At 42.3% G+C, this 18,513-nt stretch overlaps 1 protein-coding gene across 1 annotated transcript; it reads left to right on the top strand.

The window, feature by feature from the left end:
- The first annotated feature begins 711 nt into the window (after positions 1-711).
- znf281a (zinc finger protein 281a) lies at positions 712-12,963 on the top strand. Its single transcript, XM_056406453.1, has 7 exons — positions 712-796; positions 2,438-2,891; positions 4,606-4,707; positions 5,148-5,274; positions 6,463-6,546; positions 6,643-6,761; positions 6,854-12,963. The coding sequence occupies exons 2-7, from the start codon at positions 2,484-2,486 to the stop codon at positions 8,450-8,452; spliced, it is 2,439 nt and encodes an 812-aa protein (XP_056262428.1). The 5' UTR covers positions 712-796; positions 2,438-2,483; the 3' UTR covers positions 8,453-12,963.
- Positions 12,964-18,513: the final 5,550 nt, after the last annotated feature.

Here is an 18,513-nt window from a genome sequence, read left to right as displayed (position 1 = left end):
TGATCATCTGAATGGCTGGTCAGAGACCGGATTAAACAATTCAGACATTATTTTTTTTATAATTTGTATTATTTTACTGCCATTTGAGCTGATAATGAACAAACAACACAATGGTTGAGGTCATTTCCCCTTTATAAACATTACTAAACTAACCACTAAATGAAAAAAAGGCACTTACATTAGAAAGCGAGTGTTACTATTTCTTCTATATATGCTTAAACACTGCCAATGTGCTGTAACATGTGCTTGATGGTGCAATTAAATATTTCCTCAAGTACTATACTAAACTAGAATAAAACCTGTATTTCAGATAAAATACACATTGTGGAAATTGTGGCACTTCAGTAAAGGATCTGTTTCAACTATCTTCTTTTAGAGTCTGAGAAAGCCATGTTAAGGCTTTTGCTGTGGCTTTCTCTCCCTCCATTTTACACCTTTGACGACAAACTTTGCAGATTGAAATGCAAGAATTACATAAAAAAGCAGAAATTTGAGCCAATCGAATAACTATGAAAAAGTACAATAACAATTTGTTTAAATAAATTAATATCTGTTTTGCAGGTTTCCTGAAAAAATGTGTTTGAATGCCATTGATAACAAAAAATAATATGATTTTTTTTTTTCATCGTCTCGCTCGATCGGACGCGTCCGCCTGCAGGACCCAGAATCCTCTGCGCCGAGGCAAGATGGAAGAACCCAGCAGCTGCGGGAGAACAATGTTTTGGCTTTAGGCATTGAAACGGACCGCTGAGGGTGAACTACACGAGCCAAAATAGCAGGTCATGGTCCTGCAGCGGTAAGAGAAATTCACGACGTCCAACTCTGGGTGCCGGAGGCGGCCGCCGCCGCCGCCGTTAAACACCTCGCGCACGAGACGGACAACAAAGCGCGGCGCACTCACGTCAACGTTACCGCTAGTTAGCTGCTAAGTTAGCCGTCTCGGCTAGCCCGGACGAGCATCATTGTTCGCCGGAGTTGTGTGTGGGCCGGTTGTTATGGGTCATGCTCGTGCTGTCGCTCCATCGCCTCCAGCCGGCTCCCTGTCCGGGACTCGGCCTCAACGACGTGGGGAAAACGGGTCAGAACGAGCACCAGCGAGGCGAGATTAGTCGCGTTTGTCTTATTTCTCAGGCGCTAAGCAGCCGTTCGCCCTTGGATCATTTCTCCTCACGTTCGTGTGACGCCAGTGTGCATGGGATACATCTGCGACTAATTCGTTCATTTAAACTCATCAGAAAGTACAAAACTAACTTTGTTCGTGTGTTTTAAAAAGGCTCTGACTTTCCACATGCTTTAAATGTTTTTTCCCTGCTCTCCACGGCTCGTTTATTGGCGTTAATCAGGCGCGGGGCTGCTGCTGTTATTGCATGGCCATATTAATTATTGCCTGATCCTGCATCACAAAGAAGAAGGGCCCCACAAGAGTGGTTAGCCAAATGGTTAGCTTGGTAGCTCACGTTAATTGCATAGCAGTCGCGAATACGCTTGGTCGTTTTTATTGTTTATTTTTAATAAATGAACGCAGACCAAGGTTTCTCCCAAGACACCGTTTGTCTACTTCAACTCATCTGAGATAGCTGAAGTCGTCCCGAGTGGTTTACGTCTTGTTTCGTGTGTTACAAGTTGGCTTTGTGTTAGCTGAGCAGGTTATTGCTGCGAGCTAACCATCAGAGCTGAAGGCATCTGGCAGCAGTCAGATAAAACTCATGAGCTGGATGAGTCGTACAAGGACCGCTGCAGATCATTCATTATCTATTGTATATAATATTGTAACTTCTGTGAGAATTGTTTTTAAAATTATACTTCAAAGAGACACCTTTTTAAAAATGTTACAAACTTTATACATTTGATTAATTATAGCTAATCTCATTTGGATCCTATAACTCTTCCTGTCCACACCTTTCAAATATCTGCATTCAACATAACACTCGAAGCGATTACACAATACGCATTTGTTTATGCAGCCGCTATGTATGTTATTACACCAGTCTTTTCTTTCTAATGCAGTCTGTGCACTCTCATTGGCAGTTAAACTGATGCAAATAGGATGACTGGGTCAAACAGATTAACACGCCTTCAACCCTCTCATTCCTCATCTCATGTTGTGTCTAGCATTGCAGCCAGTGACCTTTTTGCCCTGTAAAATACTGTAGAAACACACTGTAATCAAGCAGAGATAATTGTGTACACTATACCCCTAGCTTTGTCTGTTTTTCTTGTTTCTACTTGTCATGGTGCCAGACTGCAGCCCTTTTCTTGACCCATAAACCGTCGGGTTTTAATCCTAGTAAGCGCCCAGTTGTTAGATCAGAGGCCATGGCACTGATTCCTGAAGACTGAGCTTATCATCGCAGATCGATTGCTCGTTACAGGGCCTTCCTAAAATTGACCTATTTCTGTTTTAACGTTGACTCTACTTTTCTTTTTTCCCTCACAGGATGACACTGATTGCCAACCCATAATTTTCCTGCCCGCCAGCATCCATGATGAACATCATTCAAGACAAACTAGGCAATGAATACTTGCGCTCCAACGGGAGCATGGACTCCAATTTTGGCTCCGGCATGTTAATGTTCAGCCACCTCCCTCCGGTGACCAGCTTCACCCGGCTGGCCGCCCACTCCGTTATGCAGGACCTTCCACCTCAAGAAGTGATCTTGAAGAAGGAGCGGGACTCGCCTGACTGCAGCATGGGTTACCAGGGTGGCCGCATGGGGTGTGCGGGGCTAGGAGACTATGTTCACACCATGGGCATCAAGCAGGAAAAGCTGTCGGAGCACGATTATCGCCTGCCGGTTTACCCCGGAGGGCTGGGGAAGAGCACCGAGCTGCTGGAGGTGACCGTCAGCAACAACCAGGGCCTGCTGGTGCATGACCCCAACATGGGCAATGTAAGTACAACTGATTGGAAGATGGCTGCGCTGGAGTTTAGAGCTGAAAATAAATCATTACGTCGATTAATCAATTGACAGAAAATAAATCATCGGATATCTTTCTAATTCATTCATCAAAGAAAGTTTATGTCCCCATGTGTTTTTTGTTTTCTCAAACTCCAGCCATTCTTTGCAGCTTTGCCAGTGTGAAGATATGTTGCTACTCTTCTCTTTGTTATTCTAAACTGAGGTTTTTTTAATGTGAGAAATGTTTTCACCGACCGACTGATTGATTCGTCAAGAAGACATATGGCAGATTATTTAAGGCTAAAGGTTGGTAATATACAGCCTTACATGAGTAATTATAGATTCAGGGTTCCCACGCATCTTGGGAAATCATGGGTTGTCTGATAAAATTACAAGCTTATTCTCATATGTTCCTTTGGCTGAGAATAGACGACAAGAGTGATGTTCATGACCCTACTCGCATCGAAAGAATAGTTTATAGATGAGAGTATTTTCTTTTAATAGGCTGCTCTCGGTTATGTTGTAGAAATATCATGAAAGTGCTTGAAATTTTACCCGTAAAAAGCTATACGTCAGCCTGTTGTAGGCTTTTCTTATATAATTGAATTATTTGAGGTACATTTGTCTCAGACGGAGCCCTACTGTGTTTTGAAGCAGCTGATATTTCAAAAGCCAAAATAGGAGGAGGAGCCTGGGAGAGGATGGGTTTAGGGGAGGAGCATGTGCTCCCCTCCCTCTGATTTTCTTTCTGGGTAGAAGGGTGATGTCATCAGCCTCGGCGTGAATGAAAACGTCCCGGCAAGGACACAGCTGTCTTGATTGAGCTTGCACTTGATTTCAGACGTCTTTTGTGCTCATTCAAATAGAAATGCACACAACCACACACTTCCAACAAAAGCCAGGCATCAGAGGTCATCCGGGCTCTGGACGCAAGCTTGTTGTTAGACTAAATTAATGATTGTTTTCATTGTGCAAGATTTGTAAAAAAAAAAAAAAAGATTGCTCAAGGACAGTTTCATATTCAGGATATTATTTCAACACAACACGTTGAGCCCACGCGTACATTGTTCGGTATGGCTCTCATGGTTATATATATAATAATAAGCCCGCCAGTCCATATATTTAGCCGTGGTCCCAAATGGTTTTACTTATTCTCGCGCTGATTCCTCTTATTGTGAGTAAGTAGCAGATTTTTCTCTCCAGTTTTTATCCTAAACATCGAGCCGATTCATAAACGGCAGGTGCGCCTCCATTTACCCCGTCAGCCTCCATATGGCACTGATGTGCAGCATGTCCACTGGAAAGAAAGGGCGGTGCGAGGAGGTAAACGAAGAGAATAAAGGGGGAATCGGGAGCCCATTTTCTTCCTTCTGGAAGGAGTAGCCCCACAGATTGTTTAGGGAAGAGTTCTCAATGATTAGTTTAGTATGTTAAGTGTGCAGTTTTTATTTGTTTAGAAATAGGGGATAAAAGAATCGCATTGAGCCTTACATTGACGGCATTATTTGGCCCAATATCTTGCACAATGAGTTTCCAACAAACAATCACTCGACATTGTCCAAGTGTTTTCTTTGTTTGAATGAGGAACACGCATTGGATTTATTTGAATGATGTGTTTTAAGACTGAAGGCCCCTTAACCTTCAATCAAGTAATTTCCGTGTCGTGGCTCACTCTCACGGCCCTCTCCCTTTGTCATATTCACAGCTGCCCAGTCAGTTAGGAAAGGAGCCCACTGGGAGAAAAGGCCGAAGGTCAAATGGTGATGGACAGCAGGGCAAACCAAGAAAGAAGAGAAACGAGGCAACGGTTGGTCATTTATTTATTTATCTGTGAATGTTCTCATAGTTTGCCATTTGAAGTCTTTGCCAAAGAACCATCATAATTGCGATTACTTACGCAAACAAAGAGCATCATTTTAATGTGTTTGTTTACAATTTAAAATGAACACAAAAGCACTCTCGCTTTTTGTCGAACAATATCAAAGTACGGAGCCGTAACCGTAAAGTAATGCAGTAATAGTTTCCCATAGAATAATTTGATGTCACAAAAAAAAAGGTGTATTTCTGTCTACTTAAACGTGTTTTATGAGCTGGCGTGATTTTAATCTTGTGCTTGGTGTTCTTTGTTTATATCCATTCTACTCGCCAGGAACAATCATGAATAATTATCCTCTGAATAGATTGGTAATAATACAGAACACATCTGACTGAATCTGACCCTTGTGTTTCTCTGCTATTGTTCCAAAGCAATCAATGATGCTGGATGCAGATGGGAGCAGCCTGTCTCCGGGGACAAAGCCTCACATCTGTGAGCACTGCGCCGCGTCCTTCAGAAGCTCTTATCACTTACGCAGACACGTTCTCATACACACAGGTAGTGAAGCCTCCGCATGTCTCCGGTGATGCACGTATTTTCTCGTTCATGTGCTTCTTGATGTTGGGAGTTCACTTGTTTTGATAATAGCACACAAAGAAAACGTTAATGTCATTATTGTGCCATCTGTAGAGACATTGTCTTCAGGTAGTTCTGAAATAAATGCAGCTTTTTGCATAATGTTTAGGTTGTAATGATCTCTCACATCAGACTTTCAGGGTTTTCTCCTAAAAGCGTTGACCTGTTTTTTTTGCTGCGTGATAGGATAACAGCCTGGCAGGCTGTACACTTTAACAGAGTCTTGTCAAAATGACATTACTGTGATGGAAACTGAGGCCAGCACCACCTGCGTTAGCACAGCTCCGTTTTGGGCTCTGGCGCTCTCGGCTCCGGGGTCTGAAATAAAAGAAGAGTCAGCTAAATGACTGCTGGTACAACCGCCTCCCTTCCCGTCCAGGGTTTTCATTTCGCACATTTATCTTACATGTACAACATGAAACTGTTGTTGAGAGTATGGGGCAGTTTCTCTCAGGTGAGCTGTAAATGAATTGCTCAGAGAAGGAAATAATAAATTGCTCATAATTGTAGTTCAGTAATGTTTACAGTTTGAAACGAAACAACAAATATTGCTTTACAATGTAATATTTAGTTTTGTGCAACACTTTTGGTCCAACTTATTGTTTATTTAATCTCATCTTTCCCATTTGTGTAATAACTCTGAATGATTAGCGGTTACTTGATCATTGTTTTTGTCACAAAACGGTTTGGGAATCTTAATCAATTTAAAAGTGTAATATCAGCGAGAGGTCAAGCGTCACTTTATTTATTTACATTATTTTCTTTCAGAATGATAAAGCTTCTGCTGCATTTAAGTGTCTTGACAAATGTAAATAGTACCCTATAAGAATACTGTTATAGCCATTAAATTCAATGTTCTCTTTTCCCCGACTCAAAATAATAGTTCATCATTTAAAAAGGTTGATGCACCGAAATAATGAACTGTCAAAGTTAGTCGACTGAAAGACGGTATTTTCAGATCACAATGACATGCAACACATACTGCTTTTGGTGCAGTGCCTGGAATGCATTACATTGGGTTGTTTCACCAATAAGTGAACAATTTGCAAAAGCTTGATGACGTGGGGATGTAACTTCCTAACCGTGTGAATCTATGTGGTCTTGTTTCAGGTGAAAGACCCTTCAGATGCAATCAGTGCAACATGAGTTTCATTCAGAAATACCTTCTTCAGCGACACGAGAAAATCCACAGTGGTGAGTGATTACAGACATCCATCCGTGGCGCATCTGATTTTATTTTGCGAGTCGTTGTGTCTAATGAGCAATAACCTTGAGCGCTGCTGTCTGCAGGAGAGAAGCCATTCAGCTGTGACCAGTGCAACATGCGTTTCATTCAGAAGTACCACATGGAGAGGCATAAGAGGACTCACAGCGGAGAGAAGCCGTACAGATGTGAGACATGCCAACAGGTCAGTGGGCTGCTGAGTATCCTGATTATCTAATGTGATACTTTATGGATAAAAAAACTAAAAAAACAACATTTGGTGTTATTCTATTTCAGTATTTTTCTAGGACAGACCGACTGCTTAAGCACAAGCGAACCTGTGGAGACGCCATAAAGAAGGGTCTGGATCCTGGGATGATGGACCTGGGTTGTGTAGACATGGGACATGGCAGCTATGGAATCACTCAGGGAAATGTTGGGAGCACTGGGAGAAAGAGGGGACGGTCCAAAAATACTGGAGAGGGAGGGGAGCGCAAGAAGAAGAAGGGGGATGGAGGAGGGTTGAGGGTACCGCATATTCACGGGGCTCCACCTGAAGGCTACAGCATCCATGATTACTCTCTGGAGACTCAAACGGTATCGTCCTCGACTGAGCCGGGGCCCAGCATGCAGCAGGGCCACCACGGCCGGGCCCCAAAGATGGCGTTCAAGAAGGCTAATCGTAAGAGCCTGGATAAAGTGGTTCTGGCGCAGGGCAAAGCGGGCCCGTTGGCGCAGAACGGCATGGACGGTCTGGGCCTCATGCACGCCCCCGGGGCTAAAGCGGGGCCCGCCACCAGCAGCAACTACGACGACGCCATGCAGTTCCTCAAGAAGCGCCGCTACCTTAACGCGGCAAACGGCGCAAACTCATCGGGGCCGCTGGCGGCGGGAGGATCCGGCGGCGAGTACGACGTCGGCCTCGGCCACTTGTCTTCCCAGCAATCCGTCATTCAGGGCGTCGTCTCCAGCGTGATGGACGGCGACGCGCCTCTGAGTCTCGACAAGTCCGGGATCCCCGACGAGGTGCTGCAGAGCCTCCTGGACCACTACACCCAGAAGCCCGACGGCTCGCACCACGACGTTCACTTCGACATCGGCGAGCACCACGCGGAGCTGCAACACGGCTCGGCGGACTGCGCCGACATCGGCCACAACGGCGACGCCTCCGGGCCGTCTGGGGACAAGACGGTCATGATGCACGAATACTCCCGCTTCCTGCTGCAGGCCCTGGAGCGCACCAGCCACAGCGCCGGCTTCCCCCTGGGCCTCGGGCCTCCCGCCTCCGGACCGTTCGCCAGCTCCCACCCGGGGAACCCCCTCTACGCCGACAAGAACATTTACACGGCGTCCCCGATGGAGTGTGGCTTCGGCCAGCCGGTGGCCTCGCCGTCGTTGCCCTCCTCTGTGCCAAAGTCTCACTTTGCGATGCTGACGGGATCCTCGCCGCAGCACGGCTTCCACCTGAGCGGCCTTGAGGCCTCCGCACACCAGCAGCTCACCCCTTCTCAGGAGCTCACCGACCAGGTGGAGAAGCAACACTCCTCCACGCCCCCTTCCTCCTACCAGATCAGCCCGTCTGACCTGAGCACCCAGAAGGACCAACCGCCGATCAAGAATGGTACGGTGGTCTACCCGCTGGCCTCCTCGCAGGATTTAGCCTCTCTGGACTCTTCCAAGCCTTCCTACCAGATAGAAAACTTTGCCCAGGCCTTTGGCTCCCAATTCAAGTCAGATGGCCGCGGCCTGTCTTATGCCACTGACTCCAGCGGGGAGGTGGACCACAGGATACGGACTCCTGTGTCTGAATTCTCAGGGTATAGTAGTTTGTTATCTGATGTCAATGAGTCAGTAAGTACAGGTTCCAAAACTACAACAAGCCAAAGCTACAGATGAGAGCCTGAGAGGGAGAGAACACGTTGAATTGGATGTTCTCATTTTTATTTTTTAGTGCTTCTATTTTATTGTTATTGTTATTGTTATTATTATTATTATTATTATTGTTGTTTTTCTAAGTGACATCTTTGTAATTATACTGATCCTGTTTTTGTGCCCACTCCTCTTCCGACAATAAGCCCACAGGGCTTCCTGCAAATGCAATTTTTTTTAAAGTATGTTATTAAGTTAAATATGTATTTACTGTTTGTTCTTGTCATTTTAGTGGCATTAGGTCTGGTCATAAATCATGAACTGAAAGTACTTTTTATATAAGTGTAGCGTAGTACGGGACACATTTCTTTTACGAGCTACGGTGTTTGAGCAATCAACTTTACAATAGTGAAATAGTTATGAAAATAACCATGATGGCAGGGACTAGCCCAGAGTTGAAATAGCAAAAAAATAAATTAAAAAAAATGTATCTGTTGTCTGTTACAAGGTTTAAAGTATTACTCAGGAAAAAGTGGAAAAGGAGAAGCCTACGAGGTGCAGTGAGCGCTCTTTTCAGAAGTTTAAGTTTGTGACTTCCAAGAGGATTTTTCTTATGTTTTATTACTTGTTGAATGAGTGTGACGTGAACAGACTGCTGCCAGCTCACCTGAGCACTGAAAACACTTTCTACTTGGCTATATAGAGATTATGGTACTTTCGTGTCAATGTGAAACTCATGTTTTCTTCAATAAGGGCCATATATATATATATATCTATATATATATCTATATATATATTTATAAGAATATATATTAATGTAAAATAACAGATTTAATCCTTCTGGGGAACTGCCAGTTGAAGTCGAGGAAGACGGAGGGCTGGTTCAGGGGTAAATGTTGTCCGTGGTATATTTTTGGAGAACAAAAGTGACGTCGGGGCTTTTCTTTGGCCAATAGAGGTTGCTGTTGGTCAGCGATGGAACGGCCTTCCCCTCGGCCGGCCCTCTGCTTCTTCCTCAGTTCTCTTTTTTTTCTTCTTTTCTTTAAAAGAATCCAGTTAGCACTTTGAGCCGTTTTCTTACGTTGCGTAAAGTACCCTGTCGGGTCGAGGAAGCTCAAACTTCAGGAATGGACTGGCTTTCTGGCGGAGACGTGTCGTCGTTCGGGCATATGCAGACGGGTCTCTGGGTTGATGATATTCTGGGTGTATGATGTGGAAACCCTTTGTTTGGGTGGCATGGTTTCTATGGGGACGGTGGGAGGGCGGGTTGATAAGCGAAAGTGGGATTTTTCAAGAACATTTTCCCTTTCTCCTTACTTTGAGGGAGGGATTCGATTGGGCGGGCGTTCGGGCGGGCTTTTAAAATACAGTACATTGAATTGGGAAAATGTAAATGTATTTCAAACCTCTAGATTTAGTTTTGACTTGTTACCCAACGTAGAAGCTTTGCTTTCTTATTGAATTTGATGACAAATGTGTTAGTGATCAAGTATTTCCTTCAGCTGTTACTGAGAGGCAGCCCTATGCATAATGAGCAAAAAGGTGGCTGACCCAAAAAATGTGTATGCGTTTAGATATTTTACGTCTGCTGGCAGTACCAAGCGTATTTGTCCCGTTAGAAATTGGGTGCCTATTCCTGAGAAGTGCAGGCTGCAAGATATTGTCTAGTAAGTGTAAATGTAATTTCTTGCTGATTTTTAAATGTATTTATGTACAATTTTTTTTGTAACGGCAACAATAAGTACGCTGTCTTCCAGAGCTACAACTGGCCTTGAGTGCTAGAACGGATATCGCTCTGCTGAACGAGTCGTTGACCCCTTTACGCCCCGGTGGCCTCTTTGAAGCAATCATGCAGCGCGGCCGAGTGAACGCAGCGCTGTAATATCTTAAATATGTTGCCATGCTGAATAACGGCCGAGGCGGTTGGAAAGGGTTCGCCTCGCATATACCTCATATCACAGTAATCCAGGTTAAAAGAGTGAAGGGTTTGATGTATGTGGCAGAGATGCTGTTTGTATAACCATGTTTCTTTTTGTGCAACTAGTTTTGTGGACATGACATTTCTGTGACCCCCTAAGACGTCGTTGCTTCAGGGTTCCTGTAAAGTCTTATGCCAACCAGTGTTCAGTCCCTTCAGTTCGGCCGACTCTCCTCCACATCGAATTCGCCATGTTGTTTCGATATGCTTATTGTTTACAAAAAATGTACAAAACACTACATCTTACTCCACTGAAATCTGACTCCTGTATACATTTTATTTTACTCTTATTTCTTTCCCCCCCCCTTTTTTTTGTTATCACCGCCAAATTTTGTAGCTGATATCTTCCATTTTTATGTTCTTCCAGCTTCTTGTGACACGTTTCACAAGACGACTTGTCCAATGAATTTAAAACTGATTCGGGAGAAAACAATAAAAAAAAAATACTGTTATCAAGAGCCGTGTTTGTCCTCCTAGGCAGGAAGTGGTGTTGATGCGTGTTTATCTTTGGGGGTTTAATTCACTGCACGCCGCCAGTCGGCCTCTTCTTCCCTCTGCGTGTCTGTTACCGGAGCTCAATGTGGCTCATGCAGGGTTTGTACGGTCATGGAAAACCTGGAAAAGTCATGGAATTTTAAAATGGTCATTTCCAGGCCTGGAAAAGTCATGGAAAAAACTTAAATCATAAAAGTTTGGGAAAAGTCATGGAAATTGTTATAATCACATGTTCATTAACGCCAGAGTTTGAAATAATTAATGTTTTTTTAAAGAAAGACGCTCAAGATATAAGCCGGCGTACGCTCTCAATACGCACAATTTTCAAAAATGTTCATGTTTATACCGAGATTTCAGTTTGGTCATGGAAATTTGGTTTAAAGTCATGGAAATCCATTGGTCAAAATGTGTAAGAACCCGGCTCATGGTGTTGGTGCACACAAGATGGTTCAAATAGCTTCAGTGCTTTTCTAGAAATGGCGCCAGCCTTTGACCAGGTGTGTTTCTGTCGCTGCGTTTGATTGATCAGGATAACATGGACTTTAGCTTCATTGTGTTTCCAGGCATTCTGGGATGAAAATAAATGTAGCTTCTTTTTTTTAAGACTCTGGCTTAATGGACTGGTTTCTGTTGATTCATTTAAAATCACATGGCACCTCATCACACTGGTCTGTGAGCTGATGTTTCAGGATGCAGCACGAATACTAAAACATCCTTGATGGATCGCCCTGCTCCTTTTTTTCTTCTTTAAAGAGTAATACAGTGAATGTTAGTGGTTGGGTAAACAAAAGTTATGCGAGCAAACCATTGGGGAACTAGAACGGGCACTCGGAAGAGCGCATACCTTCGCATATCATAAGATTGGGCATTAAATTATGAACATTTTGGCATTAGTTGCATGCCAATTGGATAAAAATTGACCGCGATGGTAAAAAGAACGAGTTTTACCTTTTCATGACCTTGACCTTTGGCCCGATCGATCCCAAAATCTAATCAAATGGTCCCTGGATAATAACTAATCATCCCACCAAATTTCATGCGATTAGGTTTAATACTTTTTGTGTTATGCGAATAACACGCACGCATACAAATAAATAAACGGCGATCAAAACTTTACCTTCCGCATTTTCAATGCAAAGGTAACTAGAATGGGCACTAGGTAGAGCGCATACCTTCGCATATCACAAGATTGGGCATTGAGTTATGAACGTTTTGGCATTAGTTGCATGCCAATTGGACAAAAATGTATCGTTCTATGGTTAAAAAAAAGATGTTGACCTTTCCATGACCTTGACCTTTGACCCGATTGATCCCAAAATCTAATCAAATGGTCCCCGGATAATAACCAATCATCCCACCAAATTCCATGTGATTCAAGAAGATTTGACCTGTTCATGACCTTTGACCTTGACCTTTGACCCGATCGATCCCAAAATCGAATCAACTGGTCCCCGGATAATAAACAACCATCCCACCAAATTGCATGCAATTCGGTTCAATACTTTTTGAGTTTTGCGAATAACACGCATACAAATAAATAAATAAATACACGGTGATCAAAACATAACCTTCCGGCATTTTCAATGCGAAGGTAATTAGGTGAATGCATATATTATTAATTTGTGCTGATGTCAGTAAATTATTCCGACAGTACCACTGCTTATTAAATCAGAAATCGAGGGAGGAGAAAGCTGGCGTCCGAGAGTGGCCTGGATAAATTAAGATATTCTCAGGCCGCGTTAAAAGAAATACCACAATGTGATTTAAGTGACTTAATGCAAAATATCAGTACCCACTACCCAAACAGCTCCCAGCACTGCAACTTTGTGTTATCATTTAATTTCCTTTTTATTATCCGTGTGTGCGGGTAATTCGACTGCTTCCTGAAATCTAAAAGAGAAGTCGCTTGTCCTCACGTCGGCATGGAAATAACCTGCGTGTGTGTTTTGCTCTCAAACGTGACTTTGCTAATGGTTTCATACTTTATGTGCACACCCAACCAACCCCTGTGTGATTCAGTGCCATTCCAATGTTAAGTTAATAAATTACTGCGTTTTCTATTGAATGTTGTTTGTTTTCTTCTAAATTTAGAACTTTCTGTGAATCATCACGAATCAGTATCGAGAAGTGCATTGTACTCATTGACTAGAAATTGAGAAATCGGGCCATAAAAGTTCAACCAAGAGCAGTGCACGTGTGATGCGATTATATTAAATAACCAAGGAGTTGTGTTGCTCAGTGTGGGCAGCAACACAGCAAGGCTGACTTGTAAGTGTTTTTCGGGGTTAAAACAGAAGGTGAGTTAACTCTGCGAGGCCGGCCGAACTATTAGCTCGCTAGCGAGTTTTCTGTGGCCCTCGATGACTCGAGTTGTCTCTCCTTCCACAGAGAGAGTGACATGAACGATGTTCTTATCTTCAAAGCTGGCTCCATATTGGGCTGTACACAGTGAGATAGTGAATGGCAACAACGGCAATAAAAAAGGGGAGTGGGTTTTAATGATGCTGTATCATCATCGGCGTAAGTAAGATTAATTCAATAAAGAATGCAAATGAGTCATTTATTGTTTGGCTCCAGGGATAAACATAAATATATATATATATATATATATATACATATATTAATATATGTTTATCCCTAGAGCCAAACAATAAATGACTCATTTGCATTACTCACCCATTCTTTTATATATATGTATATATATAAATATATATGTATATATATATATATATATGTGTATATATATATATGTATATATATATAAATATATAAAAGAATGGGTTAAAAGCAGCAAATAATTTCCCCACTGTGGGATTAATTAAGTGTTAAACATCTAAATGACTATTTGATGGTTTGTTTTATATTTTTTTTTGAATTCTACTGACTTTTGGGACCTCGTGACTTTTTCTCTTGTTTAACCACGAGGATGAAATGTGTTGTTTTGTGTAAAATAGTGCAACACCTAATTGATGAATTGCCATGTCCCTAAAGGATGAGTTTGATCAACTTTGGATCACTCCTCAACTTTCTGCTAGCGCCACCATCAGGACAACGTGTTTGTTTGTCCAACCTTACAATGACTGCGAAACATTCTCATCAGCATCAGCCGTTTCTGAACCTTTTTCACAGCAGACTCGTCATAGCAGGAAAAGCTCGGGTGGTGAATAAGCACGCAGACGTTATCGTGTGGTGACAACGGTGCTTTCACACAGCCTCAAAGGGCTGTTAGTATGTCTGTTGGACTTTCTTGTATTCCTCTTGTAATCAGACAAAAGAAACATGGTTAACATGTTAAAAATGTACTTGTATGACGTTGATGGGGACCACTTAGAATACCACTCAGGTAGCCCCCCCAGGATGTCAGAGAACTACGGTGGCCTTCAGGTAACGTAAAAATGCAAAATGCTCTAGAGCCAGTGTTTGGTTTGTCCGTTCTGGGCCACTGTAGAAACATTGCGGTGCAACATGGTGGATGTAGATATCAACGGTCAAGTTTAAGCTAACCAAAACCAATTCCTAATTTCAAGTGATTATCAACTAATTAAAACATAGTTATGAATATTATATTACATTTCTGCCAAAAAAGATCCCCCTTAATTTGGACACACTGCTCCTTTAACTAACGTTAATGTTATAAAGCTTTACCTGCTCTTTGGTGCGAGAAATTTCAATCTTTCATTTCATGTAAAATGTTTCTCTAATATTAAGCATGCCAAACCTTTCCCTCAGAATCCAGTCCTGAAATAAGACACCCTTATGTCAACACTCACAACACAATTCATCTTGGTGGTGGCCACACTAAAGATCCACACAAGGTATCAAAAGATGTTGCAAAGTCCTCGAATATTTGCAAGAGATAAGCGTGAGGTGTATGTTTGTACACTGCTGGATGCTTTGTCTCGTATGAAGGAGCCATAAAAGCTCTGCTATGGCAACATGCAGCATGTAAAAGCATAGGGATTGAATTTGAATGGAATTTTTTATTTAATACATTAAATCGGTTAATGAAACATTGATATTATTATGTTATCTAAGTAAAGTATAATCGCAAATCGACCCGTGAGTTAAACAATAACCTAATCTGTCATACACACAGGAACAATTCTTGCTTAATAATTGACCATGTTCTCTCATATTAACTTTTAAAATATGAAATGCAATGTAACGACTTCACTTAATTGAAACACTGCACACATAGATAGTAGATAGTATATAAATATCTATTTGGTCAAATGTGCCTCGTGAGATTGTTCAGGTTCCGATAAAGCTGCAAAGTAATCCGTCAAGAACATGAATGATGATGAATAATAGATGTTTCTTAATGTTATTATCATGTTAAACTTGTGTGTGTACAGTGTATATGTGTCCTAAAACACTCCACATGTGACTCATACACTTCAATCCCATCAATTATTCATACTTCTCAGCTACGGACAAAAAGAAATAGGATAGTTTCCTTGATAATCAGTCATGTTTTTATTGTGTAATCTAACTTAGTTTACTTCCCGCCTCGGCCCTGCTGACGCCCATCATTCTCTATTTCCTTGTGCATGAATTCATACGACATTGATGCACATGGCTAACTTTGTGCTCTCTCTCCTCACAGCTTCACATGGATCGTGGTTTTATTTGGAGCCTGGGACGAATAACAAAGTAATACCATGACTGATTTTAATATCATTGTTAATCTACTGTTGCTGTTATTGTTGGTGGTTATAACTTTCTCTTGGTTTGCTTTGGTTCAACAATACCCCAGCTGTATCATCCACAATTAAGCAAATGCAAAAGCAGTTGTGTAATAAAACCATGCAGTATAAAACAGTGAGAATGCCCCCATACATCCAGTTTCCAAAGAATGATTCTTCCTTGAAAAGTAACCGCTGACTGTCTAGTTTGTGTGCTATACTGGCACATACGGAGTGGAAAACAGGACACAAACAAAGAAAGGTGCCAAGACGGATCATAGATACTCGTTTATCAAGGCATTATGACTTTAATCAACAGTTATAGTTCCGTCCTTGAAGCGGTAGTTGCTCCTATGAGGACTTGAGGCATGAAATATAGATATATGCTCAGATATGATCAAGGGATCTATAAGCTATCCTTGAGTCATTAAAAGCTGGCATAGGTTGGGAGTGCTTACAACTAATATTTGGTAATGATATTAATTGTTGATATATTATCAATGACCCAAATGAACCGCATGCCCATTCTGATGCAATATCCTAACCTGATGAGCATTGATTGGCCTTCCCTACCTGAAAGATGTGAAGACATTTTTCTCATTCTTTGCCACATTGTATATGATTTAAAACATGGTACTTAAAGTAGATCAGCTTGTATTAAATAAAGTTGAACTGCATTTTGCATCCCTCTTTTGTTCTTAGGACCATGGAGTTAAGCCATAGCCATAATTTATGTTACGGACTACAGTAGTAACTGATGGGATTGCTCTTCGTAAATATCTAAAAAGTTTTCTAAAATATGCCAAAGATACTGTGTGATCAGCAAAGAGGACAACTGTGTTTTTTGACTGTTTTCACTACTACAAAGGTAAATTATTGTTTGTAAAATGACAACGTTGGCCCCTTGTTTGGTTATGATGTTACAGTTGTAGACCTTCATCATGTGAGATTCCACTGAGTGCCCAGTGTGTGTCATGCTGATAAACTGTGTCAGCAAATAAAACCCCAAACTACATTATCTAGATGAATGGATGCCGCTTATGTTAAGTCAGGAAAAAAGTTTGTTGTTGGGATGAACTGAAGTTTTAAGCACCCAACTCAAGCGGAACCAATAACAACGGTCTGACAGCAAGGGGATGTTTTCTTTGTAAGATTGTCTCACAGGTCACAAAGACGTTGGAACAGAATCCGTTTTATAGAGCTGTCCTTTGATTTCCTTACAAAGCCTATTACAGTTTTTCACAATTGTTAACACACGTTTTTCAAAACAATAACGGCTTTCTCAAAACTGCACACAGAAAACTGAAAACCACACACACAAAATGCTAAACCTGACACTCCCTTTGCAAGATGACTCTTTGCCATCAAATCTCTTAACTGTTCACAAAATGGAACTCGTTTTTTCATTTGGTACACACAGCCATTTTTTCAAAAGACACACACATACATTCATTGAGTACACACAACTAAGCATTTGCTGCACACTACCAAGCATTTACAGCACACAGAAGGGCAAAATTGAAAACACAATCATCGAAATGGAACACACCATACGAATGACAATGACTCTGGAGAATGAGCCATTTCTCCTTTTGTAAAATGTCTCAGTGTAGGCCTACTTTTTTCATAGTCAAACTTAAAACAGCACACAAATATGCAGCAAAAAAAGGTTTATTCTGGTACACAGAGACAACAGTACAGTACTGTAAACCGGCCTGCTCAAGTTATCCCTGTCCAAGCAGCGTTGGAAGAATGGCCTCGAGTGACGCATGAAGCCCTGACAGGCCTCGACAGTCACGTCGCCGCAAGCCTCCTCCATGGCCTGGAGCATTGGGACCTGGTCCTGTGGGTTCCGTTCGTATACCTTCCACCTCCAAGCTGAAAATAATTCCTCAATAGGATTCAGGAAGGGTGAATAAGGTGGAAGGTACAGAACGGAAAAATGTGGGTGGTCCTGGAACCACTCGCGCACTTGAGCAGCCCGGTGGAAACTCACATTGTCCCAGATGACAACATGATCGACCCGCTGTTGGTCATCTATTTGGCCAGGTGGTACCAGCAGGTCATGCAGGCCATCTAGGAAGACGAGGAGACGGGCGGTGTTATAGGCCCCTAGGTGGGCATGACGGCGCAAGATCCCATGTTGATTCATCGCAGCACACATCGTGATGTTCCCACCACGCTGGCCGGGGACCTCAACAATGGCCCGCTGGCCAATGACATTTCTGCCCCTTCGCCTCCTCTTTACCAGGTTGAAACCCACCTCATCAATAAAGATGTACTGGTAAAGTACATTTGCTGTGTCGTGTTCCTGGATCCGCTGACACACAGAGCATGAGAATGCAAGTTACAGTATGGACACAGAGAGGTCAACACAGTGGGCTACAGTGAGACACTGTAGAGAAGGCACAATATTGAATTACAGGTACATGCATGTGTCAGTGCTGAATGTATGGTACTTACTTGCAAATTGCTCAACAGACCTGAATGTTTAGAGATTTGACTATTTGTGTGTTGTAGATTGATGCTTTGAGATTTTACTTGAGAAGTGTGTGCAACAACTGAACATTGTGTGTAGTGTTTTGACAACAAGGTGATCTGAAATTGACATCAGAGTGTAAACAAAGAAAATCAGAGTCTAATGCAGATAAGGCAGTGTGAAGTAGTGCCAAATTGGGTCGAACGATTGGTACATGAAGAGAAGGTTGTGCAAATTGTGCCGAATTTTCGCTTTTTGGGTGTTAACAACTGTGAAAAACTGTAAGCCTGAAACACCAGAGGCCATTTAGAAGTCCTCGATAATCACATGAGGAAAAGCGATGACATTGTCGAGGGTTCAGTATGTTTTCATTCTCAATGAATTCGTCCTCTTGTGCTTGTTTGGGCAGAAAGAGGCCATCAGAAAAAAAAATTTAAGTCTGAGAAGAGAT

The sequence above is a fragment of the Pseudoliparis swirei genome, chromosome 23, assembly GCF_029220125.1.
Source record: "Pseudoliparis swirei isolate HS2019 ecotype Mariana Trench chromosome 23, NWPU_hadal_v1, whole genome shotgun sequence".
Classification (NCBI taxonomy): Eukaryota; Metazoa; Chordata; class Actinopteri; order Perciformes; family Liparidae; genus Pseudoliparis; species Pseudoliparis swirei.
This window is presented reverse-complemented; position numbering and strand designations above follow the sequence as displayed.

Coding starts and splice junctions, on each gene's coding strand:
- znf281a (XM_056406453.1), top strand. CDS start 2,484: ATGATGAACATCATTCAAGACAAACTAGGCAATGAATACTTGCGCTCC. Junction 2,892..4,605: donor ATGACCCCAACATGGGCAAT/GTAAGTACAACT, acceptor TCATATTCACAG/CTGCCCAGTCAGTTAGGAAA. Junction 4,708..5,147: donor AGAAGAGAAACGAGGCAACG/GTTGGTCATTTA, acceptor ATTGTTCCAAAG/CAATCAATGATGCTGGATGC.